Genomic DNA, 27,021 nt, shown 5'->3' on the forward strand with positions numbered 1-27,021 from the left:
AGCATTACTCCCTTAAAAAGTTTTAGCTTCTGTTACTAATCTAGACTCTTTTAGTGGTATTAGTAATACTAGGTATTTTATGTTGAAAGGAATTTTAGGGATCTATACCACTCTCTCCTTGCTCAGAGAACCCTGAAAGCCCCCTTGTATTGCCTGGAGCTGTGTCCAAGCTGGATGCCACAGAGAAGGTAATTTCCACTTCCAGTTCTCCAGTCTGAGGTGGCAACCTGCAAAAAGTAACATTTTGCTTTAATCACTGTGAAGTTTAATACCTACATTTTGCATTTTGCATTAGGAATATGTGGGTAAAATTTAGCTTTTGAATTCACCAATGCTTGGAAATGGTTTTGAACTTCAAAACAGATGAAAAAAACCCTCACAATCTTTAAAATGGGGATGAAATTGTGATTAAGTTACACCTTCTTTATTCCAGGGAAGCCTCTGCCTCGTTCCCACAATGAGAGATAAGATGCAGAGGGTCAACCTCTCAGCAGTATCCGAGTTTGTTTTCGTGGGTCTCTCTGATGCTCCAGAAATCCGTTTGCTTCTCTTTGTGCTGTTTCTGCTCATTTATTTGGCCACCATGGCAGGCAACATCATTCTGCTCATTGCCATCAGCACTGACTCCCACCTGCACAGCCCCATGTACTTCTTCCTTGGCAACTTATCCCTGCTGGATCTCTTATGCCCCACCATCACCATGCCCAAGATGCTGGGGGCCTTGCTGCTGGAGCACAAAGAGATTTCTTTCTCTGGCTGCCTGTTTCAGCACTTTTCCCTCATTGCTGTGGTGGGTACAGAGATTTTCCTCCTGGCTGTGATGGCCTACGACCGCTACGCGGCTGTGTGCCACCCCCTGAGGTACCCGAGCATCGTGAGCACGAAGCTGTGTGCTCAGCTGGCCCTGGGCACCTGGGCAACAGGGCTTCTGAACTCCCTGCTGCACACCTCTCTGGTTTTCACACTCTCTTTCTGTGGTCCTAACAAAATCCAGCAGTATTACTGTGACCTTCCTCCTGTGCTGGCCCTCTCCTGTTCGTCTACCCACAGCAGGGAGCTGGTGATCCTGGTGGTGGCTGGGGTGCTGGGGAGCAGCACCTGCGTGGTCACTGTGATCTCTTACATCTGTATCCTCCTGGAAATCCTGGCCAGGAAGTCCCCTGGGATCTGGCATAAGGCTTTCTCCACCTGTGGTTCTCACCTGGCTGTAGTTTGCCTTTTTTATGGGACCACCATCTTCACCTACGTCCGCCCTTCCTTCACCTATTCCCTGCACTGGGATAGGGTCGTGTCCATGCTCTATGGAATGCTTACCCCGCTCCTAAATCCCATCATCTACAGCCTCAGGAACAAAGAGGTAAAATGTGCCCTAAAAAGAGTGATCAGCCAGATGAGAAGGGCTTTAACAAGACAAGAAAACCTCACTTAGTCTCCACCATCAGCTGGGTAGAAACCACAGTTTGTGACTGATCCTCTCTAACTTTCTGACATCTAAAAATTAAATGCTGGAATCCAAATTCATTTTATGGGCTGAAAACTCCTTCTTTTGGCACCCTCTGCAGTTAGAAGGGAGAGCTGTGCACTTCCAGAATTGCATGGCACAGCTTTAGGTAATTTACACAGGAGAAGGGTCCAGCTGGGAATGCTGTTCTCCACTGAGCAGCAAGAAGCTGAGGTGAGAGCGGGCAGGAATTCTGGGAATTTGTGCTCAAGCACAATTAGATACACCATGTGAAAGCAGTTTATATCCCTTTAAAAATTAAACTCCAAATATATTAAATTTTGTTTTATGGATCAGTCCTGAAATCGCTCTCATCTCTCTCTCTCCTTGTTGGGTGTCTGTCATTTGCTGGGATTGCCAGAGTTCCATCTCTGGAGCCATGTTTGCCACTACATTTTTCCTTTTCCCCATTTTTTTCTCCTCACTACATCGAATCCTAATGGAAAGAGAGGTGATGCTGCTTCCTGCAGCTCATCCCTCTTTTCACCACCTCTCTTCTTTGTAGAGAATTAATAAATAATCTGTAAAAATGCTGAGATTATTCTCATTTGATTGATCCCCAAATTTATAATGAAATAGGTTTAATAAAATCTCTTTTTTTTAGTAACAAGTGCCTCTGAATTTTTAAATACTTTCACTCTGTAATGAGACTTCTTATTATTGTAACCTTAAAGTGTCTGAAGTGCAAGAAAATTCATCAGTATGAATGAGATTGCAACTGTGAGCAGGATATTTATGAAGGAAAAAAAATCTTTGTTCCAGTTCACAAGGAATGGCTGAATGGTAGCACAACCAGGGCATAGAAGCTGGATTTGTCTTTATGCACAACTTTACTTCTGACTAGAACCCCTGGAACTTGGAATCTGTTCCAGGCTGTTGATGGCCCCCTTGGGATGTCCCAGACACTTCCACAAGGTTCTGAGCGACTTCTGCCAACCAAAAGTTGTTCTCCTGCTGATGTAGCTGGAGAAGGATAATGATGAAGGATCAATTATCCTTCAAATTCCTGCCATAACTTCTGCACCAGCCAAGTGGAGGACTGGTGAGGTGTTGGCCAAGCCATGAATTCTCCAGCCAAGGTGTGGAGAAGTTGGGACAAACTGAACTGCTTTGGAAGTTTTCATTTTCTTTAAAAAGGAGCAAAGATTCCTTCTCCTCAGTGCCAGTGCAATTGTCCCTGGGGACTTGTTAGAAGGATGAGGGAAGCCCACCAGGAGCTTCCTAAGAAGGTTTTAAGATCATTAGAGTCTTTTTCAGGATGCCCAAAAGGGCTTGTTAAGATGAAAGGCCTTGGGTGGCTGCTCCCTGCAGGACTGGAGAATGCTCCTCTTTCCAGAGGTGATGGAATCTAACTGTACCTGTGTGGAGAGATGCCTAAGCATGGACATCAGCCTGTGTGCAATTCCAAACCCTGGATGCCTTTTAAAAGAGGCATCTGAATTCCAAGGTTCCAAACTAAAGCCTGATTTCCAATGTATGTCCAGATGCGAGATTTTGATGCCTCTCCTGCCTTGTGAAGGTGGAAAGGTTGGATTATCAAGTCTAATTTTGCTACAGTTCCCTCCCTCTCCACCCACCCCAGACATGTGTTCCCAAAAAGATCCACTGTAAGGAGCTGCTTGCTGCCAGCAGACCAAACAAGGCTCGCAGCAAAAGCTGGGATCAAGTCTTTGGGTAACTTGGCAAGGAATATGTTCTTTTTCTCCTTCTTCCCCAGAGGAGCTGTGGCTGCCTCATCCCTGGAAGTGTTCCAGGCCAGGCTGGATGGGCCTTGGAGCAACTGGTCTGGTGGGAAGTGTCCATTAGAGATTCACTCTTTATCATCAGCTGTATCACCCCTTCACAAATTGAGGTGCTAATCCCTATATATTCCTCAAAACCAAGACATCCTCTTTCATTTTCCTCATGCCCAGTAATCTCTGACACTGGAAGGACACAGCTGTCATTTTCTTTGGCACCACTGGAAAAATTTAGCAGGGAAGGATCATAATACACCACAATACATTCACCCAGTTTTTGCTCCTCTTTTCCTTGAAAGTCTGTTTTTGGCTGCTCTTGGAAATCAATATCTCTGGACTGACTCATCAGCACAGAGATCCTCTTACATTCCTAGAAGTGGAGCTGCCCTGTTGGAACAGGGGTGGGAGTACAGACAGCACCAAGTAAATCGAGGAAAAAATACTCTATCAATGAAATTCCCATATAAGTGATCCTGTGTGCATTGACACTTTGCTTTTGCCACTGAAAATCAGATTTCACCTATTATTTGCTAATCTCTCATAACTAGCGAGAGACCATTTTAATTTACATATTCCTAAAGATAAAGAATTCCTGAAATTCTTGATGTAACTTAAAAAAAACCCCAAAAAACCCCCAAAAAACAAACAAAAAAAACCCCCACAAACAAACCTTTCTTTTTCCTTAATCAAAGTCCAACTATATTATTTATGTGTGGATTTTATTACTTGCAATGAAACCAGAGCAGATTTTCCCCTCTTTTTTTTTTTTTTTTTTGTATGGTGCTGCCAGTTATGAAAATATGCAACATAAAAGAGGATGTGAATGATTTATTTTTCTCCTCTAAAAATAGCACCCACTTGGGAAATTCAGGTTGGGCTACGGTTCTGCCTTTACAATTCCCAGGACTTTGGGAATCAAAAAAAAGTTGCATTTGGTGTGTCAGTGCTATTTTCACCTCCCTTTCCTCGGTGTTTTTTAATTCTTATACAAAAAATGGATTCACAGATTCAAGGCTCCTTGTGAAGAGACTTTGTCCTCTCTGTGGCCACCCTTCAAACACTTGGCTTTAAATGGCCTTAAGATGAAGGAGAGAAGGAGTAGATTGGATACTGGGGAGAAATGTATCCCTTTGGGGGTGGTAAAAATCTGGTTGTTTATTAATCCCATTTTAGACATCTTTGTGTTATCTCTCTCTCACGGGTAACCACCTACAATTTTGGAATTTATACTGCTCATCCAGGCTTCCTTTCTCTGTCCTGCCTAGAATTTATCCGGGCATCAGCAGAAATGTGTATTAACTTTTGTTAGGGTTAAATTATGTGCTTTTTCTTGTAAGGTTAAAATAATACCCAGAATTCCTTTCTTAGCAGACTGGATCCAATTCAAATTCAAGTTTCAGGTAAAAAAGAAGTGTGAGGGGAATTGTGTGGAAAATCTAAAGATATTTGGGTTTGAATATTTAAAAACAATGCTCATGGCTTGCTTTCCACTAATTACTAAAAATTAATCAGCCTCAGGAAAGTAAACACACCAAATATTTGTGAGAAACCTCAGAATCAGATGCAACATTTAATTTTAAACTCAGAAAACTAAAAGCTTCTGTACAGGGAAAATACTTCGTTTGCCAGCTCTGCCATACCCTCTATAGAGAAAGGAATAAAATTTTTATATATTTTATCACATTTTTATGGCCTGTTCTGTCATCACCAACCATCTTTTATGCCTGTTCTCATCCTGCTTTCTTGACGATTTCATCACTTTCACATATTTTTCCATTTTCTCTTTTTGCATGTAGACCACAAGCCTTGGTTTCCCCTCCCACAACATAACTGGATTTTTACTTCTGCTTCATTGTGTTACAAAATGCTTGATGGTGGTTATGGGAATGTCCAGCCTGAAGAAGGGAAGGTTCTAGAGAGACTTTGGAGCCTTCCAGTGATAAAAAGGGCTCAGGGAGAGCTGGAAAGGGACTTTGGACAGGGAGTGACAGGACAAGTGAGAATGGCTTCCAACTGACAGGAGGTGGGTTTAGATGGAATATTGGGGAAAAAAACTCTTCCCTGTGCGGGTGGTGAGGCCCTGGAAAGGATTTCCATGGGAAGCTGTGGCTGCTCCATCCTTGGCAGTGTCCAAGGCCAGGCTGGATGGGGGTTGGAGCAACCTGGGATAGTGGAAAGTGTCTCTGCCCATGAATGTGATGGTTTTTAAGGTCGTGAAAAATGTTTACTTTATGATTGGCTTTTTGAAAATATTAAAATTAATATTATGTGTGTTATGTTAGAAAGTTAAGCTGTATTAATTTTCTTAAGTAGTGTGTTAAATATAGTTTTAGGTTATAACATAATGTTAAAATAGAAACTATGTAAGTGGGATATTTTTTTAAAGAGAGGAATGAGGTACTCACACTGAGATAGCAGCCACAGGACACTGAAATCTTTCAGAGAAAGAGGATTTATTGCTCCATTTCAGAAGAAACAAACTTCTTCCCACCTCGCTCAGCCCTGAAGACACTGTCAGGGTTAAGAGGAAGAAGCTGACACTGACCAGACAGAATCCTGTATTTGAACGGAATTTATGCATCATGTATGAAGTGTATGAACATGCAACAGGCTATTGCTTTTAAGGGTTAATCCCCTGTTAACGTGGGTCCTTTCTTGGGCTTATTTTGCCCAGAAAGAGATACCCACACTGTCGGTAACTCTTTGTTCTTATTGTCTCGTATTGTCCTGAATCCCAATTGTCCACATTTTTATTACTCTAATGATATTACTATTTCATAACCATGTTATTACTATTAAACTTTTTTAAAAACAAGTGATTGGTTTTTCACAAGGTCCCTCCCAACCCAAAGCAGTCTGTGACTCTGTGATAATCAGGCCTTGTATAAACACTGGAAATGGTGATTTCTCAGAGGAACCAAATATTGTGGGCATGCCTGTTCCTCATAAAATTTCGGATGCAATTTGACTCTTCTGCTACAACATTTTATGCTTGGCACAGTTTCACTGGGATTATCTCAATGTGCGCTCCTGTTTCCTGTTTACACAGCCCCGGGCACTGCCCTCCCTCACTCCCCCGCCTGGACGGTTTTGTAAGGGAACAGCTCCCCCACGGCCATGACACCCGCCCGCGCCTCCCGCTGACGTCATTCCCACGCGACACCGGCGCTGCACCGCGGCAGCGCTGTGGGACGGCGGAAACCACCCTGCATGTCCCCGAGTGTCCGTGAGGAGACAACAGGGGTGGAGCAGCCCCGCCGAACCGCGGAGAAGCCGCTGGTAGGCACCGCTCCGCACTCGCGCCGCTGGGACTACAACTCCCGGCGTGCCCCGGGGCAGCGGCGCACGGAGCGTGCTGATTGGCCCGCGGGTGGGGAGGGGGGCAGCGCAGCGCGGGCGCCCCCACGTGGCGGCTCGGCCGGGCCGGGACCCCCTGCGATAACCCGGGATAACCCGGGACAAACCGAAACAACTCGGCTGCGTGCCACGGGCCTCGCCCGGGCTGCCTGAAAGGACCCCCGTGCTGAGTCTGGTGGCTCGGAACGGGGCCAGATGCTGCGATCCTTCCCTTCCCTTCCCTTCCCTTCCCTTCCCTTCCCTTCCCTTCCCTTCCCTTCCCTTCCCTTCCCTTCCCTTCCCTTCCCTTCCCTTCCCTTCCCTTCCCTTCCCTTCCCTTCCCTTCCCTTCCCTTCCCTCTCCCGTTCCTTTCCCTTCCCTCTCCTTCCCTTCCCTTCCCTTCCCTTCCCTTCCCTTCCCTTCCCTTCCCTTCCCTTCCCTTCCCTTCCCTTCCCTTCCCTTCCCTTCCCTTCCCTTCCCTTCCCTTCCCTTCCCTTCCCTTCCCTTCCCTTCCCTTCCCTTCCCTTCCCTTCCCTTCCCTTCCCTTCCCTTCCCTTCCCTTCCCTTCCCTTCCCTTCCCTTCCCTTCTCTTCCCTTCCCTTCCCTTCCCTCTCCCGTTCCTTTCCCTCTCCCGTTCCTTTCCCTTCCCTCTCCCGTTCCTTTCCCTTCTCCTCCCGGATCACGGTGAGCAGGAGGAGCTCTGGGACACAGCAGGGAGATTCCTCCCTTCTCAGGCAGCCTCTGGCAGGCAGGTGAGCTGGAAGTGTCACTTGGAAGGGTGCTGGAATCTTCTTCAGTGACCAACTTCCAACAGTGCCCTGATTGTTGACTGTAATCTTAGTGCTGGAACACGATGGGAATGTTAACAAAGTTCCTTTCTGTAAAGGACAGCATCCCTCGCAGAGCAACTGAACTGAAATTACAGCTGATTAACCTTTCATTCATTCCCTGATGTATGGCATAACACAAGTTTTTGCAAGCAAAATAAAGATGCTTTTTAAATGTATCATGACGTTCTTAGTTTGGTTTTTGTAGATACCAGGCAAAGCATGTTGTCTGAAAATGGAATGTTACCTCATTGCCAAGGAGGAGGATGAATAAAAGTTATGTGATGCTTGGGAAGAGATCCCACCCACTTCCCAATTCCTCACCCTGGAGGTTTGGTTGCTTTTGGAGATGCTGTTGCTCAATCCTCATCCTCCCACCTGACAGGAAAGCAGGAACTGCCTGAAACAGAGATCTGCCTGGTTTTGCGGAGGGTGATATGGGGAAAGGGGTAGAACTGTCTTCCCCCCATTACTTCTGGAAAAAGCCACTTCTGAAGGACCTGGAAGAAGAAGAGAAAGTTTCCAGCTAATGTAAAGTAATGGTGGTGTCACTTTCTCTTCCTATTCCTCAGCCTCTCTGCACTGGTGCTTCTCACTCTGGATGTGGCTGTAAAAACAGATTCTGGTAAAAACACAGATTATCAGTCCCCTTCCTCCTTCTTTTCCAATCTCTGCAATTCCCAGCTGTGTTCTCATCCTTGTCACTGCAGGCCTGTGAAGTATGACAGTTTAGGTTGAAATAACTGAATAACATTATGAATTCATAATTATGAATAATTATATATAATTATTTATAAATATTTCCTGAAATAAGTTCAGGAAATGCTCCTTTCTCTGGATTGAGCTGCTTTGCTGGCCTCTGGAATCCAGCAAGAAGGGATTGAACCCTTCCCAGCTGAGGAATTTTGCGGTGACAACATTTTTCACCACAGCAAGGCTGGTGACTTGAAGGAGAAGGGTTTCCAGCAGAAAATTCTGGAAGTGGATGTTTTCTCCTGTCCAAGGCTGGCAACCTCCCTGTTCCTCTTGAAATGCTTCTATTTCTGTGGAGGCAAGTAGGGCCTGGTGACTCCAGAGTAGATCAGAGTAAACACCGGCAGGGAATAAAGTGGGAATTGCCTTTTCCAGGCAGAGTCCACTGCTAGTTAAACCTGCCTGAGGCAGGGATACAGGCAGGAATTCCAGTAAAGGCCTGGTAGTTTTCTTTTTTTGCATGGTCATGCTGAGCCTGCTGGTCTTGACTGAACAAAGTTCCCTGGATGAAGCAACAATGCTGCAATTCTGGCTTCTTTCTTCTTCTTCTTCTTCTTCTTAGTCACAGACTGTTTTCCATGGTGACCTCGGAGATATCCTCGTGGTTTTGCATCCCTCTGCTCCCTCCCAGGCTGTTGTTTCAGCTGGTGTCAGCCCATTGCTCAACCTGCACCTCCTGACCGGAGGAATGCTTTGTCAGAGAGCTCTTCCTTCTGGGCTGAGTGAACATCCTCCCTGCCCCTCGGGGTCCTGGCATCTTGGGGAAAGTCCCTGTGGTCCCCCTTTGCCCTCGAGGCACTGAGCTCCTCAGTGTGTCTCTAACTCTGGAGCTTTCAGGCCCATCCAGTGGCCAAAAGTGGTCCAAAATCTGCTTTCTGCTGAGTTCAGGCCTGCAGAGACACTCTGAGGGGTCAGCAGGGTGGCTGGAGCCAGGGAAGAGACACAGGGGGCGTGGGGGTGTTTGTGTGAGGAATGCAGCCCTTTTTGGCTGTGGGAGTGTTTCATCTCCTTCCCTCTGTGCCTGCTGTGGGCTGTGTCCCTTCTCAGAGAGTTTAGAAGGAGCCAAGAGCCGCAAAGAGCAGGCAAGGAAGGGCCTGGCCTGTGCTGCGTACGTGTGGAGCGGAAATCTTTTTTGTTTGTTTTTACTTGTCAGACTGGAAAGTTCCCGATTTGAGTTTCAGTCTTGGTCATCGCTGCCTATTTAGACAGGTTTGTGGCCATGCATGACTGAGCAAGCAAGTGGGTGGAAGATTCCTCAGGCCAGGCAGAGCATTCCTCTGGCTCAGGGGCTCTGAGGGCTTTGCCTACACGGCTTTTATGGCAGCATCTTCCCAGGACTCTGACCACAAAGGCCAGGGTGCTCTGCCCAGGTTCAGGGTTCTGCCCAGCCCAGCAGTGTCTGGAAGAGCCCTGTGGGATTGCTGAGGGGCTCCTGGGGCTGTCCTGGCCCCTTATCTCCCTGTCCCACCGAGGGGGTGGCCTCTCTGTCCCTGCTTTATGGCTGATATCTGTGGGCACGGCCCAACATCTGCTGAGCTGAGCACCACGGCTTCAACGCCGTCCTGAAGGCCAACCCCATCTCAAGTGTCACAGCCATTTCTTGCCCCAGCAGAGATGATTTCCCCTGGTTTATTTCTCTCTCTCTGTGCACTTTCCTTGCTTTCCCCCCCCAGTTTGTTCAGTGTGCAGGGACAGCACCGCTGGATCTGTTCCCCACCTTGAGGAAGGAGCTGTGTCCAGGACAGCACTCCACACTTCAGCACTGCCTCGCTGCTCCCCAAGCAGCACCACTGTTTTAGGCCCAACTTGAGTCCCTTGAGCTGCTTTTCAGTACTTTTACTTTGATGCCAAGGGCCTGAATGTGGCTTGGGAGGAAGTTGCACCCAGGAGAAGAGGTGGGTGTGGAACCTGTGGAGTTGTGGCAGCGCCTCTGCACGAGCCATGGCAGTGTTTTCAGTGCCCCCTCCCAGCACAGCACAGCAGGAACCAGCTTTGCCCAGAGAAAACTCTCCCTGTGCCTCCCCTCTGCTGAGCACATCCCTCTACGTGGATTGAATCCCTTCCCTTCTTCTGAATGAGCCATGGAACGAGTTCCTGGAGAGACCTGCTCAGCAGTTTGGGGGTGCCCCCCACCCATCCTGCCCAGCAGAGATCAGCCATGGGCCGCTGCTTGTTTTTGTGGTGTTTTATCAGGCTGCTGCATGTCCTTTAACTGCCAGCTCCTTGTAAAAGCTTGTTTCTTCTCCTCATGCTTGAAAGCATTTGCTGCTCGTCCCTTTTTGGGTGGCTGAATATAAAAGCAGCCTCCTCTGAGAGATTTAGTATCTGCTCAAACTCAGTGCTGCACTAAATCCAAGGAACACCTCTGTGTATCCTCACAAAATTACCTGATGGCCTCAGAGGGGACAAAGCTGTTTGTCTCTTTGATTCCCAAGTAAAACTTCTTTTATAAAAAGAACATTTCACCCGTGTATCTAGAGTCAAAGCTGCCTGGTGATCCATGAAGGCTTCAACACTCACCAGTGTTTTCCAGGAAAATTCATGCTCAGAAGGAGGGGATTTTTGTGGTGTATTGAGAAATTTCCCCATATTTGTTGACTTTAGGTGGGTGGTCTATTTGCAATTTTTGTACAGTATTTGAAGAAAAAGTTCAATACAACAGAAACAGGAGACAGGAATGACCCCCACCCCCCTGTGAATCTGAGAGAGGGGGAAAAAAAGGTGGATGGCACCATGGGAGGATCATGACAGTAGAGCAAATGTTGTGGATGGTGGCCTGTGGTGGAATGTCAACATCAAACTTACTGTGGCTTTTGCAGCTGGGCAACTCCAGGTTGTGTAAGTTCCTGTATGTGCACCTGGGGCACAGGCTGCCTTTGGAATCAGGGATGGAGCTTTTCCCTCATAGATAGTGGAGTCAGTCTGGAAATTAGTTTAAAAAGGGCTGAGACATCCAAGTAAATTCACCAGATCCTGCTTCTCGCTGTGCTGACACAATTACTGTATTATTAACATTGTTCTTCCTCACTCTCTTGGCTGTAAGTGTATTTTTACAAGGCTTGTAAAAGAAATAAAAATAAATGAAAGGTTGTTCTGGGCAAATTAGAGAATTGCAATCTCCCACAGCATTTTGTTTAGACTGTGTATAAAAATATTCCAGAGAGAAAAAAATCCTGTGTCACTACTTAGAAGAAGTTTGTCTGTCTAAAGAGGGTTTTATATTCCTTGTCTATAAAATCTTGTAGTACAAAGCTACAGATTATTCTGTGTTTGGTTTTCCTGCATAAAAACAGCTTCATTTTCGGTCTCCAAAGCTAAATTTCCCGGCAGAACTTCAAACATCCTTTGTCTGTCTCCCTTTGGAGAGCGTTTCCAGGAGGCAGCAGCTCTGTGTACCCCAGCCATTTGCATTCTGTGCTGTAAGTACCCAGTGAAAACTTGTTGCCTAAATCCTGGGTTTCCCACTTGGAAAAATTCAGGCACCTAAAAGAAACAAACTGAAAAGTTTTCACCGAGTGTTTTGTGCAAGGAGATACAAGAAGGAGTTTTCAGTTAAACTCCCAGAGCAAGTGGAGCCCAGATGTTTTTAGTAAACAGCTTTCAAAACTCACAGTTGAGACCAGTGTCAAATTTCCAGACGCATGATCAACCTTGGAGCCAAGTTTAGAGTTCCTTTTGTGTTTACATAAAGCCTGGAAGCTGAATGACACTGAAGTTTGTGGATGGAGTGGAGGTTCTCCATAACAAATATTTGACTGGATGCAATTTCTCTTATTTACAGGACTTTGAGCTTTGGGGAAAATTAGAAAAAAAAAAAAAGGATTACTGTATTTTTGTTTATTTTACATTTGAGGCATATTCAGCATTTTCTTGCTCACTGGAATTGGAACAGTTGTTGATTTTTAACTGGGATTTGTTATTATTCTGGCCCTTAAACCAGCACAGCAAAATCAAGTGTTTTAAAGCTAGAGGTGAACCATTTCTACAGGTGAGAAATGAAATTTATGCATTCCTGGGCATTCTGGCTCTCTGCTCACACCAAGGCAGCCCTCTCCCTAAAGGTCTAACTGGATGCCTAAGCCACATGCCAAGGTTTTTGCTCAGGGACTGTATCAGCAAAAATCTATTGCAGAATTTACTTTGGGCAAATACTGTCCAGTATTTGTTTAGAAGTCCTGTTTTCTGCCCCTTTGGAAAGGTCATGCACAAGAAGGGCACAGGTAGAGTCAGGATAAATGATATTAAAGTGGGAGTAGGAGGCATGGAAACTTTCCTTTTGGGTGTATCTTGATCTCTGACCAAATAACCTTCTGTATCATGTGCAGACACTCACGAAAGAAGCTCTGATTATTTTTGCATGCTTAAAACCCAGCTTTACTATCCCTAAATGGGTGGATTTTGGGGTCTGTGCCCTGTGTACAGTAGCTAAGCTGTAAACAACAAGAGAGCTTGCTCCATTGTTCCTGATGGGATATGATCCAAGGGAAAACAGGGATTGTCCTCAACAATTTGAAGCTTGTGTAGGCAGACAATACATTGTTTTTGCCTGTGGGCAGCATGAACATGCCTCTACTTCAGCCCAAGAAAGCAGCTGAGAGGGACATTAATTGAAACCGAGAGGATGGGGCAGGCCCTGGGAAGCTGGGAATGCTGAGGGGTAAAAAAGTACTAAAATAAGGGAAGAATTTCTCCCTAAGCAGTAAAGATTTTTTTTTTCTAAAGAACTTTACAGGCATTCTCAGGAAGAAGCCTGCTAAAAGCATCACCTTACTCAGGCTGAGCTTTCCATCAAGTAACTGTGTGGGTACCAGTCGTTGGTTTTTTTGGGTCTGTATTGAAGGCACTTGAGATTGTAATTTGTGTTTGGACTCAAGTGTTTATTATTTTTTATCAGTAAAACAGTTTCATTACTGTGAGTTCAGCAGCTTTTCATTAGAAGGCACAAAATGGCTAACAATTTTTTGTTACAAGGTCTTTTAAGACTAAAATATCCAGTTAAGAACCAACACTTAGATTATTTTCCCTTTTAACCCAATAACTGATCCCACAGAGCCCCCAGTGCTGACTTCTCTGCCCAAGTACAAAATGCCACCCAAATCCATGGAGAAGAAGGAAGAAGAAGCATGAAGAAGAAACCCAGGACGACACCCTGTGCCTTCCATCTTGCTTCCATCCACAACATACTAAAAATCCCAAACCCTAAATTTCTCACCAAGTGATACACCTACACCACTCTCTATAATCTATTTCACACTTCTGTGGATTCTAGTCTATCTTGAAGTCTGGGAAACTTTCTCCATGAATGAGGGTCAAAGTCAGTGCTCCCCTGGGGGTAAGGACGCCCCAGAGCAGACAGAGAAATATTCCCAGTGCCCTGGGTTTCCACAAGTGACTTTCACATTTAGGAGGGAATTCTTCCCTGCAAAGGTGGAGAGGCCCTGGCACAGATTTCCGAGAGAGGTTCTGGCTGCTCTGGATCCCTGGAAGTGTCCAAGGCCAGGCTGGCCAGGGCTTGGAGCAACCTGGGACAGTGGAAGGTGTCCCTGCCCATGGCAGGGGTGGAACAGGATGATGTTTAAGGTCCCTTCCAACCCAGATCATTCAGGGATTTCATTATAAAAGCATTTTTACTAAGAGCAGCACAAGATAAAAGGAGGCCTGAACCAAGCCATGAGGAAACAATATGAAATAGAGTCGAAATTAAAACAGTAATTTGGGCCAGGAAATATCTGGGAATGGCTGAATCCTGTATGAGAGCAGAGTGGTGACTTCTTCACCTTGGTTACCAAGACATGACCCCCATGGCTGTGCAACCCCGTGTTTCCTCTCCAGACCATGTAAATCTGCTGTCATCAAACACAATGTGCATTGTGCAACTCCAGAAAGCAGAATTTGGGACTTCCCTAATGCTACTGACGTGTGATCACGAGTGGCACAGACTGTCCGAGCTGCAGAGGAAATATTCCCGTTACAAACTTTGCAATTATGGAGTTTGTTTGATGTTCTTGTTATGAAGACACTCCACTGTGAACACAGAAATAAAGAAAAAAATAATTTAAAAAGAGTCTGCCCAGCAGCTACTTTTTTTTTTTCTTTTTTACATAAGCATTTATGTGGGAGGAGAACAGGAGATTTGAAATGTACCTGGCAGCCTGCCGAAGCATAGGTATGACCCACGTTATCTTATAGATCTTAATTACTTGTGATGGTTAACCGACAGGAGCAGCAGAAAACCCTGAAACAAAGGGAGGCCGAGGCTCCCTGTTCCCTCCAGGGCATTTGGAGTGTCTGGAAAAATGCTCTGGTGCTGCCCTTTACCCACACACAGGCACTGGTGCAGTCACATCCCCAGTGCCTGGAAGGGTCAAAGACCAGATAAAAATGTGTAGAAAGAACTGGTGAGACGAAAACAATTATTTAATCTGAGTTTATGGTCTGAGGACGTACAGGAAAAAAATATTTAATCTGAGTTTGCAGGCACATTACGTAGAGGAAAAATTATTTTTTCTGAGTTTAGAGGCTCAGTAAATTGTATTTCTGGTGGATTTCAGCAGGAACATTAGCTTGGGAGAACCAGGGTTGAATATTGGCTTAGGAAAAGCCAAGATTGGGGCGTTCAGTGCTATGGGATGAGCTCAATTTAAGCATTTTCTCTTCCCTTGTAATCTGGTTAAAATTTAAAAAGGCAGATACTAAAATACTCCATTGCTTATTGTAAATTAATGAATTATTTGAATGACTGAAGAATTTACTGAAAATAAATGACGCGCACATCGAGTGACTAGGATAGCACTAAAAGCAGCTGAAATAGTCATCTCATTACCAACAAGTTCAGCTGTTGACATTTGGCATTCAGTTTCTGGGTTTCACTTGGATTTTAGAACTTTTTCTTCTCACAGAGAGGCATTGGCACCAACCGCGGGGGCAGCGGCGGAGCCCCGGTGCCCGGAGGGATGTGGGATGTGGGACACGGCTTGGCAGCAGGCTCGGCAGCGTGCTCGAGGGGAAATGGCCGGGCTCGGTGACTTTGGGGGGGGATTCCCAACACGGGCCATTCCGGGATGGACCGCGCGCGCGCGGCGGGAAACGGCGGCGCGCGGGGGGCGGCCCCGCCCCGCTGGGGGCGTGGCCAGGGCGGGTGCTGAGTCACGCCGGGCCAGCAGAAGGGCGCCGGGACGCCCCGCGCCTTCGTGGGGGCGTGGCCTAGCGCGCGGCGGTATAAAAGGCGCGCCGGCGGGCGGGCTTCCCTCACAGCGCGTCGGCGGCGGAGCGAAGCGGGTTCCTGCGTCAACAGTGCTTGGACGGAACCGGCCGCGCTCGGGCCCGCCGCCACCCCCCTAACACCACCGTCTACACAGTCACCGCAGCACGCACCGGAGCAGCCATGGCAGCGCCCCCCTCTCAGGTGCGCCAGAACTACCACCAGGACTGCGAGGCCGCCGTCAACCGCCAGATCAACCTGGAGCTCTACGCGTCCTACGTGTACCTCAGCATGGTGAGGGCGCGGGTGCGGCGGGCTGTGGGAAGCGTCCTACGACGGATAAAGGGGCTACACGAGGGCTCTGCTCGGCGGGGGGTCCCTGGGTGCCGGGCGGTGCCTGCGCGCCCAGCTCCTCCTCCTCCTTTTTCTCCACCTCCTCCTCCCCCCTGCTGCGTTCCGGCCCGTCTGGGCTGTCTCCTGGGGGTAGGTGAGGCCCTTTTATCTCGCCTGCTCCGCGGCCCCGCCGACGTTGCCCTTGGCGGCTCCGTTATCAGCCGCGCTCAGCGCCTCTGCCCTTGGGGCCGGGCTGGGTAGCGGGAGGTGCCTAACGAGGCTCCTGGCACCTTTCCCGTAGGCGTGATCGCCTCCTGGGCTCGGGTTTTCCTCCAGGAATCGGTAGGAATCCATGGTTTCCTCGGGCCTTGTGTTTACATGTCTCCTTTGGCCTGAGACGCCCATTATAGCTGTTCCCTGACCTCTGTGCAGCAATCCTGGTGCTTTGGTCATGCTGGGACATGGAGACTTCTTAGGGACACTGTGCCATGTTGTGGCACGTATTTTGTAGCTTTCTTTTTTTCCTGTGTTAATTTTGTTCGGAGCCCTGTTTTGAGCTTCTGTGGGTGGGTGATATAGTGGTACACAAGCACCGATGCTTTGCCTTGAACCTCCAAGCCGCTGATCTAAGAGCAGAGAGTTCCATGGTAGGTTGGTAAATAAATGGCTGTTCCTACAGAAATTTCTATTGAATCCTGGTAATGGCTCTGACCAAGGAATAAACAAGCTGTATCAAGGCTTCTAACTGCTGTTACAGGGTTCTTGTTTTTTTGGTTTTTTTTGCTTTCAGAAAAGTAGCTTAATTCATATGGTAGTTGCTGGTAAATTCATATTGTCGTTCAATTTATCTCTTGTATTTTAAATATCACTTTTTTTCCCCACAAAAAGAAAAAAAAGAAAGTGTATTCCAAGTCTAATCCCTAGAAAGCTTAGTGAAGCAAGAGAGGTTTATTGCAGGAGTACCTAAAAGTTCTTGGCTCACTCTTACCTGATGTTGCAAGTCATGACCCTGACCTGCAATGTGGTCATTGTAAACAAGCTCAGGCAAACAAAGGGAAGTTTTCTTAGAAAAGACTTTTTCAAGGCTGCAGTTTAATGATACAGAACAGATATCTGTGGGGCTTCAGGTTTTTTGTTTTTGTGTTTTTTAGAACTGAGCCAAGGACACAAATGCCATTTATTTGTGTCCTTGGTAGGGGTACAGGTTAAAATTTAATCCTAGCTGGAAAAATCGAGTGATACTAAGGAAAGAATTGTTCCACACTGCCATCCTGGCCTGGGCTTGGACTATATCCATCCTGAAGCAGAGTTTAGAACCTGTGAACTCTTTTATTTTTCAGTCCTACTATTTTGACCGGGATGATGTGGCTCTGAAAAACTTTGCCAAGTACTTCCTGCATCAGTCCCATGAGGAGCGGGAGCACGCTGAGAAGCTGATGAAGCTGCAGAACCAGAGAGGCGGGCGCATCTTCCTGCAGGATGTCAAGGTGAGCTGGGATCCCAGCTGCAAGGGGATGAATTTTCCTCTAGGTCCTCCCCAGAAGGAGCAGCAGCTGACACTGGAGAGGCACGGTAATTTGAGATGTGGAGCAATTTGATTATTTGTGCTGATTTACTAATAAAGAAGTACTTCTTGTGTAAGGAGAGGGTGCTGAGCCCCAGGTTGTTTGCTGTGGGGTGAGGGCAGAACCAGAAGGCAACTGGTTTGTCACCATCATTAAATTTAACTCGGCAGATGTGTTCTGTGCACTGTTTTGAGAAGTGGGACTTCATTAGTTTGCTCAGCTCTGTTCTGAGAGTGCACTTCAAGCTTTTGACTTTGCATAAATGCCTAAATTTGGTCTAAACAGGCTTTGAGAGTGACCTGAAGGCTCTCCACTCTGCTGTTCTGTGGGGTCTTACAGAAAACATGTCCTGTGCTTTCCCCTTTCAGAAGCCAGACCGTGATGACTGGGAGAATGGCCTGACTGCCATGGAGTGTGCCCTGCACCTGGAGAAAAACGTGAACCAATCACTGCTGGAGCTGCACAAATTGGCCACCGAAAAGAACGACCCCCATGTAAGTGCATGCTGAGGATCAGCATGGCTGTGCAAATAGGAGCCTTTTCATTGTGTGGCTTTGGGGCTGAGCTGTGTGTCCCTGGTGTTGCTAAAGGTGAAAAAAGTGTGAACCAGGGGTACAGCCCTTCCAGAGTCCTTTGGTGGGGTTATTGCTGTCCTTCTAGCAGCATTTTTGAAGTGGCAGGGACCTGCTTTATTCTCTCTGGAGTGTCTGTGAACAGTCTCTATGGAGACCATTTCTGAGGGGGTTGAGTTCCATCTTTTTAAGTCTTTTTTTTTTTGTCACGAGGGCTTTTTTGCTACAAAATTCCAGAGTTGCTTTGGAATATTAAAAGCCTCGGTGTTTCAGAACAGTGTCTGAAAACACAGAATTCTTCTCAGATGGAAGTTTCTTGCAAGGTTGGATTGAGGTTGCTTAATAGTAGGAAGAGATTAATATGTGTGAGAATCCAAGCAGTCTTGGGAGTGTCCTGCCCAAGTTGGAGGGACTGTTTGAAACAAAACCAGTGGTGTAAATTCTTACTGCTGTGGCTTTGCTGTGCAGTGGGGGTGTCTCAGATCTGTTCAGGAGCTTGGCTAATGCTTCCTGCCATGAGGAAGAGGGGAAGCTTCCGGAGCTGCCTGGCTCTGCAGGGTTCTGGAGCTAGTGAGCCTACCTAAGCCTGGCTTGCTTTGATCTTGTTCTGTAACAAAACTAGAGGCTGCTTCCTCTCAGCTTGAAAATTCTGCATCCTCTCTAAGGAGAGCCTCAGTAGGGTTTCAGGCCTGAATTTAAACCTCTGGTCTCCCTTTCAGTTGTGTGACTTCATTGAGACCCATTACCTGGATGAGCAGGTGAAAGCCATCAAGGAGCTGGGTGACCACGTGACCAACCTGCGGAAGATGGGGGCCCCCAAATACGGCATGGCAGAGTATCTCTTCGACAAGCACACCCTCGGGGAGTGTCACAGCTGAAGCCCTGCCAAGAGCCATGCTGTGGGTTTCAGTGGGACTCCTACTTACTGTCCAGCCATGCATGCAGCTTCAGCTACCTAGCTAAACAGTTCCATATTCTGTACCAAATATCCCCAGTTCTGTTTGTGTTTTATGTACTGCCCTCCAGCCAATAAAGTGACTTGGTTCCAGCTGGCTTCTCCTGTTCAGTTTGGAGTGAGAGTAGGCAGTTCTAGGGAAGGCAGTGGGGGGTAAATTTGTTGTGTGACATGGGGAATTTGCAGCTGCTGCTGAAGGCAGAAGTAGGAAAATCTCTGTGGTTTCTTTTAATTCTTTGCAGGGAACTAAAATGAGGAAACAAAACCAAGGTCCTGGGCTTGAGCCTTGCTTTTTATTTTCTGAGAGTGGGCAGTAAAAATCAGCTGAGTGATGTCTGCTGCCATACAGCTTTCTCTGAGCACTGTCAAATTCTTGGTGGGAGATGTGGAACTTTAGAAGGAAGCAATATGCTGGGCGGATGCTGCAGCTGCCTGTGCTGGCAGGCCCCTACCTCGCCTTATCCCAGTACTGGAAAACACCAGCCAGACAGGACTGGAAGAAGCACTGTGGGTCTGCATCACAAGTGATGGGACTTTAGTCCCTTACTTTTCCCTGGACTATCTTGTTAGGAGTGCAAGTCCTGCCTGAGAAAGGACTCAAGTTCTCATTCTTGCTGTGAGGAGGAGAGAAGTATGCACATTACCTGTGCTGCTGTTCTGGGGTACACCTGGCTGGTAAGGCTGGTACCTGCAATATTTAACACTCAAAGTTTTGTTCTTTTGCTACAGGTTGGGTTTTTTGGTGCTTTTGTTCTTGCTGCAACACAAGTTGTGCCTGCTGCTGTAGCTGAGGCCAGGAGCAGTGTGTCCTTAGTGCTGGTTTCAGCCCGGGCTGAGCTCCATCTGCATGTCCAGCACCTCTGTTTGGGTGAGTGCCAGGATAAGGCAGGTATCCCATGGATCCATGGATTCCCCTTTAGCTGTACTGGTCCATCTGCTCCTCCCCTGGGCTTTCACTGGCCTCCAGGATCACCTCCATCAGCCCCACATAGTCACCCTCAGCTAGGGAGATTCCAGAGTCATTGGGGGATGGACTCTCTGCTCTCCTGGGCTCTTTGGGAGCTGGAGGGTTGGTGTTTCCATTCCCAGTGTCTTTCATGTTTCTGGAAACCTCTGGGTGCTGGTCTGGAGCACTGGCTGCATCTTCCAAACTCAGGCTGCAAGCCTCAGGGCCCAGGTTGCCCTTGTGGGACCTTTCCAGTGCTGGAGAGGTGACGGGAGTGAAGGAGAAGCAAAGGGAGGCGCTGCCTCCGGGGGTTTTGTTGCTGGGGGTGTGAAAGGCACTGGAATGCTCCGAATTGGGAGTGGCCAAGGCTGTGCTCTCCAGGTTTAGCCAGGGTGGGCGTGAGGCTTTGGAGCTCTTCAGGCTTTTGAAGCTGCCATGCTTCTGCTCGGGGGGCTCTGGCAGGAAGGGGAATTTGGGGCTGTTGGATGCTGTGGACTGCGCTCCTGGACTTCCTGTGATAGCAGCTTCCCTGGAGCTGCTCTTTCCTTCTTCTACTGTCACGGCCACGGAGTCAGGACCTTTACTCCGCTCTGTTGGCCAAACAAAGGTTTCCTTTGCAGCAGAGCCCAGGGAGCTCTGACTCTTGTCCACATCGCTGGCCCTGGAAGGGGAGGTGTTGACAATGACATCCCGAAGGGAAGTGGAGCACGCAGCGATGCTGGAGAGCGCCGGTGGCTTCTTGCGCCCTTGGCGCCGTGAAGGGAAAATCATGGGGATGGAGCTGATGGGTGTCTGTGGAGCACTGTAGAACCCAGGCCTCTCGTAAAAGGGGGTGGACATGAAAGCATCAAACTCCCTTAGTTTTCCCTCTTCGCTGTCCCACTGCTCCTGGGAGTCTCCCCTTGGCTGATTGATGCCGCAAGGGCTTCCAGCCTTCCCCATATCCTGGTAGGTATAATGGGAGAAGGGTGACGTGGGATCTCCTCGCCGGCGCAGCAGGTTCATCCGGGAAGAGGACCTGGAGAAGTTCGGGGATTGGACACCCAGGAGGCGGCCCAGGTGTCCCAACAAGGGAGTGGAGTGGTTGGCCTCCTCGTTCTCTTTAATCTGCTCCAGGGGCTGGAACTCCATCTCTTCCTTCTGCATGCTGGGAAAGGCAAAGTGGACTGTTATGGGGCCACAGAGCGGGGGGGGGGGGGGGGTTCTCCTGGAGAGGCTGGCAGCACTGGGAATGCTGCTGCCAGTGGCAAGCCTCTCCCTGTATTGCCATTAGCCCCCCAAAACAGGGATGCTTATCATACAGGTGAGTGAGGAAAATAGGTTAGATTTATCCTTTTCCATGGAGAATATTGGCTGTTGTGGATGAGCCTAAAATCTCCTCAAGTGTAATGTCCTATGTAAGACCTGATCCAGGTGTTGTGACACTTTGTCCCTGCACTCACCTGATGTCAAAAGTGGAGCCCAGGAAGGATGGGCGCTTGTACTCAGCGGTGGCCGCAGTGTAGGGTGGCTGGGGATCAGGCTCATTCCAGTACAGGTCCTTCTCCAGAATGGGTAAATCCTGGTGCATCTCATCCACTGCCATGAGGGACACCTGCAGGGGACAGCGGGAATGTCACATGGGGTGAGGAGCATTTTGTGTGCTTGTTATCGAGGGACAAAGGAACACAGAACTGGAGGAAGCGGTGCAGCACGGAAACCAGGCAAGTGGCTGGGGTTGCTGTGGTTTCCTGTCATTTGGGCTGTTTCTCACACTGAGATTTGATTAATTGGGAGGAAAATGGTGCTGAAGGAGGCAGGAAAGCAACAGACTCACTAGGACAGAATGGTTGGAGGAGTGGAGTTAATGTAGAGGAGGCAGTTTTAGATGGACGCAGGGTAAGAAAGCAAGGGAGGCAGGAATGGTGTGTCATTCAAAAGCAGGCCTGAAACAAGCAGCTTTGATCTATCCCATGTACCAGAGCATAGGCTGAAGCTGCAGGCACCCTGTGTGTACAAAGACATGCCAGAAGCCCCAAATTCCCTGCTGTGAATTGGGAGGATCTCTCCCATTGCAGGCAGGGAGGTGGAGGCAGAAATGTTGCAGGAGAACTTGGTCACTCTCCTGCCTTGGTGTTCCTCTTCAGGTAAGGCTCAACTGGCAAATCTTCCTCCCCTGTACCTGCAGGTTCCTGTCAATGAGCCAGTTGGCTTCAAAGTCATCGTCGTCCTCCCCAAAAGGGTTGATGAGCTGCTCAGCCACCTGCATGTGGAGAGCACACAGCAAAGGTCACCATTGTCATCTCTGCCCCTTTCCCTGCAAGGAGAAGTCAGGTGTGATGTCCTTTGAATTCCAAATCATGTTTTTCTTCCCAAAAGGGGGTGGGTTAAAAGTGGAAGCGTCCCAGGGGCTGGAAGGCATTTGAATTTGTAATAACTCGCCCTTGCTCTCAGAACCCTCCTGCAACTTTAGGAGCTCCTTTTTTCCTTCTAGTAAGGACCAAAGCCTAGGAAAAGTGCAGCTGGTGTGCAGAATGAGACAGTTGGAAAATTAGAAAGTCCTGGCACTTCCTCAGCCCCTCTTGGCTTCCTGTTATTGCCCATAGATCAAAGAACACAGCAGGGTTCTTGGTGAGCTCACACTGGGAAAAACCCTTGGCTGGGTCAGATTCCAGCTCCAGCCCTGTTTTCTGGGACTTACCTTTAACCAGCCAGCATAGAAGAAGAATTGCAAAAATGTAAAGACGGGCACAAAGAGATCCAGCTCATGGCCAGGATATGCTTTCTCTGGATCCAGGAATTGCCTCCCGATCAGACAGGCCAGGAAGAAGCTGTAAACAGCCACGGTCACCACCTGGGAAGGACGCCAAGGGACACACCAGGGCAGCGTGAGTTCCCAGCATCTCCCTTCACTTCCACCCCACACAGCTCCAAAGCCAAGCTCTGTAGCCTCTGGGAAGCCCCGGATTCAGTTCTGACAGGCTTTTTGCAGGAGGATGTATTTCCCTACAGAAAGCTACAGGCACTCCCTTTTTTCCCTTCAGCTTTTACCTACACTGTGTGCCGTTCTTGGAATGATATCTGTGAAAGTGTCACAGGCCAGTGGCAGCAGCAAGCACATGACATCCTGAGTGGGCTGGAAGCTGTCTCATGGCTCAGTCCATGCTGGCAGGCTGTTTCTAAGTCCAGGAAGGGAACCCTGGCATTGCTATTTGCTCCTTCCTTCCTTCTTCTTATGCTGAGCTTTTATTAATAATTTGCCTAGCTAGATTTCAGGCTATGCTGAGCTTTGTGCTTTTCCCTGTCACCACAGGACTGGAAACTTCCCCATTTCAAGTTAAAAGTAAGCAAGACTCTCACATGGTCCCTTGATATAAACAAGGGGGTTCAAAACGGGAATACACTTTACATCTTCCCCATTAACCTCTGGCACTGCCAGAGCAGCAGCCACAGCTCCTCTTTCATGGTGAAGGGCATCCCTGTTATCTGAGCAGCTGGATTGTAGGAGACAAAGGAGCAAGGTGGTGCCAAAGTGTCTGCCTGGGCTGATAAACAGCTGAGTACACGCCTGGCACAACCTTCCCGGGATCTTGCCCAGGATGTGATCCCTGCAAGGTGGTGCAGGGACTGTGTGTGTTCCTGTGTTTTCCATGGATCTGTGGGGATTTGTTACCCCTGGATAGAGGTTATTTCTGGAGACGTGGATGTGTCTGAGTCAGGCAAAGGAGGCTGGGCTGGGTGTGTGCTGAGGTACCAACGGAAAAGAGATGATGTGTGGGGGTGAGGGATTCAAGAATAACCTGCATTTTTCATGGGAGGGTCAGGTATGAAGCACTTCTACAGATAGGTTGAGAGAGCTGGGGCTGTTCAGCCTGGAGATGAGGTTTTGGGGAGGCTGTGGCCTTCCAGTACCTTAAAGGAACTTATGGAAAGGAAGGAGAGGGACTTTTTACACAGGCAGATAGTGACAGCACTTGGAACAATAGTTTTAAACTGATAGAGGGCAGGTTTAGATTAGATATGAGGAAGGAATTCTTTACTAAGGTGTGAGTCCCTGGCATAGGTTTTCCAGAGAAGCTGTGGCTGCCTAGCCCTGGAAGCACCCAAGGCCAGGTTGGAGAGGGCTTGGAGCAACCTGGAATAGTGGAAGGTGTCCGTAGATGTGCTTTATGGTCCCTCCCAACCCAAACAATTCCAGGTGTGGGTGTAAGTGAGGATGTGCACAGGCAGTGGTGGAGCAATGGGTGTGGGGATTCCCTTCTCACCTGGGTGTAGACCAGGGGGATGCTGATCCAGTCGTATCCATACAGTTTCCCACACTGGCTGCGCAAGGTGTTGAGCTCCTGCAGCAGGGAAAAGGGGATCGCAGGATAACTTCCCGTCTCCTTGCAGAGCCTCTCCAGCACCACTGTCCTCCATTGCTCCAGCCCTTTCCTTTCTGCTTATACCTTCTCTGGAAGGGGGGCTCAGTGTCAGCCTTGGAGGAATTCCCTGCTGCCTGGGTGTCTCCCCCTGAGCCAAAGATCACTTCCTAGCTCACTTCACAGCAGAGTTTCTCCTTCCAAAATGAGCAGCCAACAGGTGAGGCCAAGAATGCCCTCAGGAGTATCCATTTCTCTCTCCTGTCTATAGATAAGTATTGCACCAGGAGATTTCTCTCTCTCTGGGGAGATGAATCCTGCTCCAGGCAACAGAAACCACGTGACTTTCTCTGCAAGTGAATACCAAGAAGGATGAGCTGCTCCAGAGCCTTGTTCTGTGCAGCTGGGCAAGGATTGTTGCCAGGTCTTGCCTGTGGAGCATGGCCTGTTGCCCAAAGCTATCTAAGAGTTTTTAACAGCAATGTTTTCCACAGGACCTCAGTTGTTGAGGATGTTTTTGACCTCCCCTAGACTTCCAGATATATTCTTCCTTGTGGCTTTCCATCTGGATCCTAGAAACCTCCACTGGCATTGGCTGTTCTGGAATGTGTCAAGGACCTGCTTCACAGGTGCCTCCTATTCCCCAGGATCTCAAAGCCCTGCCTATTCCCTCTGTCACTCACATTCAGGATGCCTTGGAGCAGCACACTGTCCCGGATCCTCCCATCATTCCTCGCCTTCACAGCCAGGTTGGAGAACCACACACATGGGATCCAAAACTTGTTGTGGGGGGAATTCAAGCTCTCAAACTTCTTGTGCTCTTCTGGTGTCATGAGGCCTGGATGGGAAAGAGCAGCTGGGAGAAGGATGGACATAGAAGGCAGAAGGAACTGACCTGGTCTGGAATGAAAACATCTGAATCTTTGCTGGAGGCCTTGGCTCTCCCTAAAAATTCCAGTAAAGACTCAGAATTTGGGGAGACATGCAGATGGACAAATCTCCTCGTTAAAACATTGAGTTATGGAGGTGGGATAATGGGATTTCACTTTGGATGTCTGCCGCACATCAGATAAGAGCCATGAGGGAGATAAAGCACTGCTGAGGGTGCAGCTGCCTGGTACCCATAGATACTTATTGAGAATGGGATAATTTGTGACTCTGATGTGCCTTTTCTTTTTAGGAGGTTAACAATATCACATCTCTCTGGATTGCTGAGGGAACATAGAAAATGTGGGCAGACTGAGAACTCTACTGCACCTTGAGGAGCATCTCCCAAGAAGATGCCATGTGCCCAGCAGTTAAGCTTGGAGACTTGGGGCTTGAATTCCCACCTGCCCTGAGGGATGAGTACCGCCCCATTTCCAAAGAACCTTTCCCAGGGCCCCCTGCCCCTAAAGGAGCAGCAAGGAGCAGTGCTGACCTGCCCTCACGACGTGCTCCATGCTGGGGAAGCGCTTGTAGACGGCAGTGCTGACGGAGCGCAGGATCAGCACGCTGACCAGGTTGCTGTAGCGCATCAGAGTGCGGCGCAGGAGCCTCCCGTACTCATCCTCCCCATCCACGTTGCAGGACACCAGGTTCATTATCCGGTCTGGCCATGGGATGCTCTCGTACTGGGCCCACCAGCGGGACACCACCAGGGCCACATAGAAACCTACAGGGGAGCTGAGAGAGTCAGGCATCTGAAAAGAGCTTCTTCCTCCCACTGTCTGACCTCCTTCTCTTCTGTGCACACAGGGATGGGTGCAGGAATGCCTGGAGGGGAGTTCAGTCCTCCATGCTAAAAGGAGGCTGGATTTCATACTTCCAACCTAAACTGTTCTGATTCTATGAAGCAACCTTAAAGATGATCTCATTCCAAACCCCTGCTCTGGACAGAGACATCTTCCAGTAGGCTAGGTTGCTCAGAGCTCCACCCAGTTTGGCCTTGAAAACTTCCAGGGCTCAGGCAGCCACAGATTCCCTGGGCATATCTGGTGCCACTTGGAGCTTATCCTCCTTTGCTGAGGACACTCACAGCTGTGACAATAAAGGATATATCCCACTTGAGGAGTTTTACAAAGGCGGAGGGAGGGACCTGCTCTGCCAGCAGAGCTCTGCTGAACCAAGGAAAAGAGATGCTGTCCCGTTTCCCTCCCTGCTGGATTCCAGACAGCTCCTTACCCAGCACGAAGGACACGGGGATTAGCTCGGCATAGCTGTTGCAGTACAGCGCCAGCTTCTCGAACATCAGCCTTTGGCTCTCATTCAGGATCAGCCTAAAAGGGACAAACAGAAGCAGTTCTCCCCCTCCTTTCTCCCCTCCCCTTCCCTCCTGTGAAGAGAGTCTGGCAAGTGCTTATCCAGCAGGATCCCTGCCCCAATCCTGTGTTTCTCCCGTGTTCTGCCCCAGGCCAGGCTGTGGGTGTGAAGTTGCTCACCTGTAGACAAGGCTGATGGTGAAGTAGAGCGAGATGAAGATCAGGAACTCGGAGTAGAGCAGTTTGTAGATGCTGCCCTTCCATTGAAGCAGGAGCTGGGAGAAGGTGCCCAGGCGGGCATCAGCCACACGGTTGGTGTAGGTCACTGTCATCACAACTCCTGTGCAGGCACACAACCAGCAGGGCTTGGAGCTTGAGCAGGAGGAGACACAGGTACATCCCACATGTCCCACCAAGCAAGATGGAAAGGAAGGAGAAAACAGAATGTGCTGAAATTAAAAGCTGGGTAAGATGTAGGCAGCAGCACAGAAAACCAGGAGGAAATTGACAGCAGGCAATTAATTTGATGTGTTTACCATTTTTTCTCTGTCCTTGAGCTGGCTATAGTGACCAAGGATGTATTTTCTGGTGGATCCCTTTGTTTTTAGTGTTTGATTTTTGTCAGCATTCATGTGGGGCTGGTTGAAGAGGACAAAGCCCATGTGCTGCCCCCTTCCACAGAACGCTTGTGGTAAGATTTATCTCAGGGTCAC

The 27,021-nt window shown here is 48.4% G+C and overlaps 3 protein-coding genes across 3 annotated transcripts; 2 read left to right on the forward strand and 1 right to left on the reverse strand.

Moving 5' to 3' along the window:
• Positions 1 to 469: 469 nt before the first annotated feature.
• LOC311155257 (olfactory receptor 5V1-like) lies at positions 470 to 1,429 on the forward strand (the record flags this gene model as incomplete). Its single annotated transcript, XM_084208272.1, has 1 exon — positions 470 to 1,429. One exon carries the CDS (start codon positions 470 to 472, stop codon positions 1,427 to 1,429), a length of 960 nt encoding a protein of 319 aa, XP_084064398.1.
• Positions 1,430 to 15,412: 13,983 nt separating this feature from the next.
• FTH1 (ferritin heavy chain 1) lies at positions 15,413 to 18,875 on the forward strand. The gene is made up of 4 exons (XM_084208276.1): positions 15,413 to 15,651; positions 17,031 to 17,177; positions 17,624 to 17,749; positions 18,547 to 18,875. The coding sequence occupies exons 1-4, from the start codon at positions 15,541 to 15,543 to the stop codon at positions 18,703 to 18,705; spliced, it is 543 nt and encodes a 180-aa protein (XP_084064402.1). The 5' UTR covers positions 15,413 to 15,540; the 3' UTR covers positions 18,706 to 18,875.
• Positions 18,876 to 19,698: 823 nt separating this feature from the next.
• LOC311155249 (bestrophin-1-like) lies at positions 19,699 to 26,640 on the reverse strand (the record flags this gene model as incomplete). The annotated part of the gene is made up of 9 exons (XM_084208261.1): positions 19,699 to 20,875; positions 21,171 to 21,322; positions 21,890 to 21,970; positions 22,409 to 22,561; positions 23,973 to 24,050; positions 24,752 to 24,906; positions 25,489 to 25,722; positions 26,232 to 26,326; positions 26,489 to 26,640. 9 exons carry the CDS (start codon positions 26,638 to 26,640, stop codon positions 19,699 to 19,701), a joined length of 2,277 nt encoding a protein of 758 aa, XP_084064387.1.
• Between the last annotated feature and the right edge of the window lie 381 nt (positions 26,641 to 27,021).

This window comes from Fringilla coelebs (genome assembly GCF_963513975.1).
Source record: "Fringilla coelebs genome assembly, chromosome: 6".
NCBI lineage: Eukaryota > Metazoa > Chordata > Aves > Passeriformes > Fringillidae > Fringilla > Fringilla coelebs.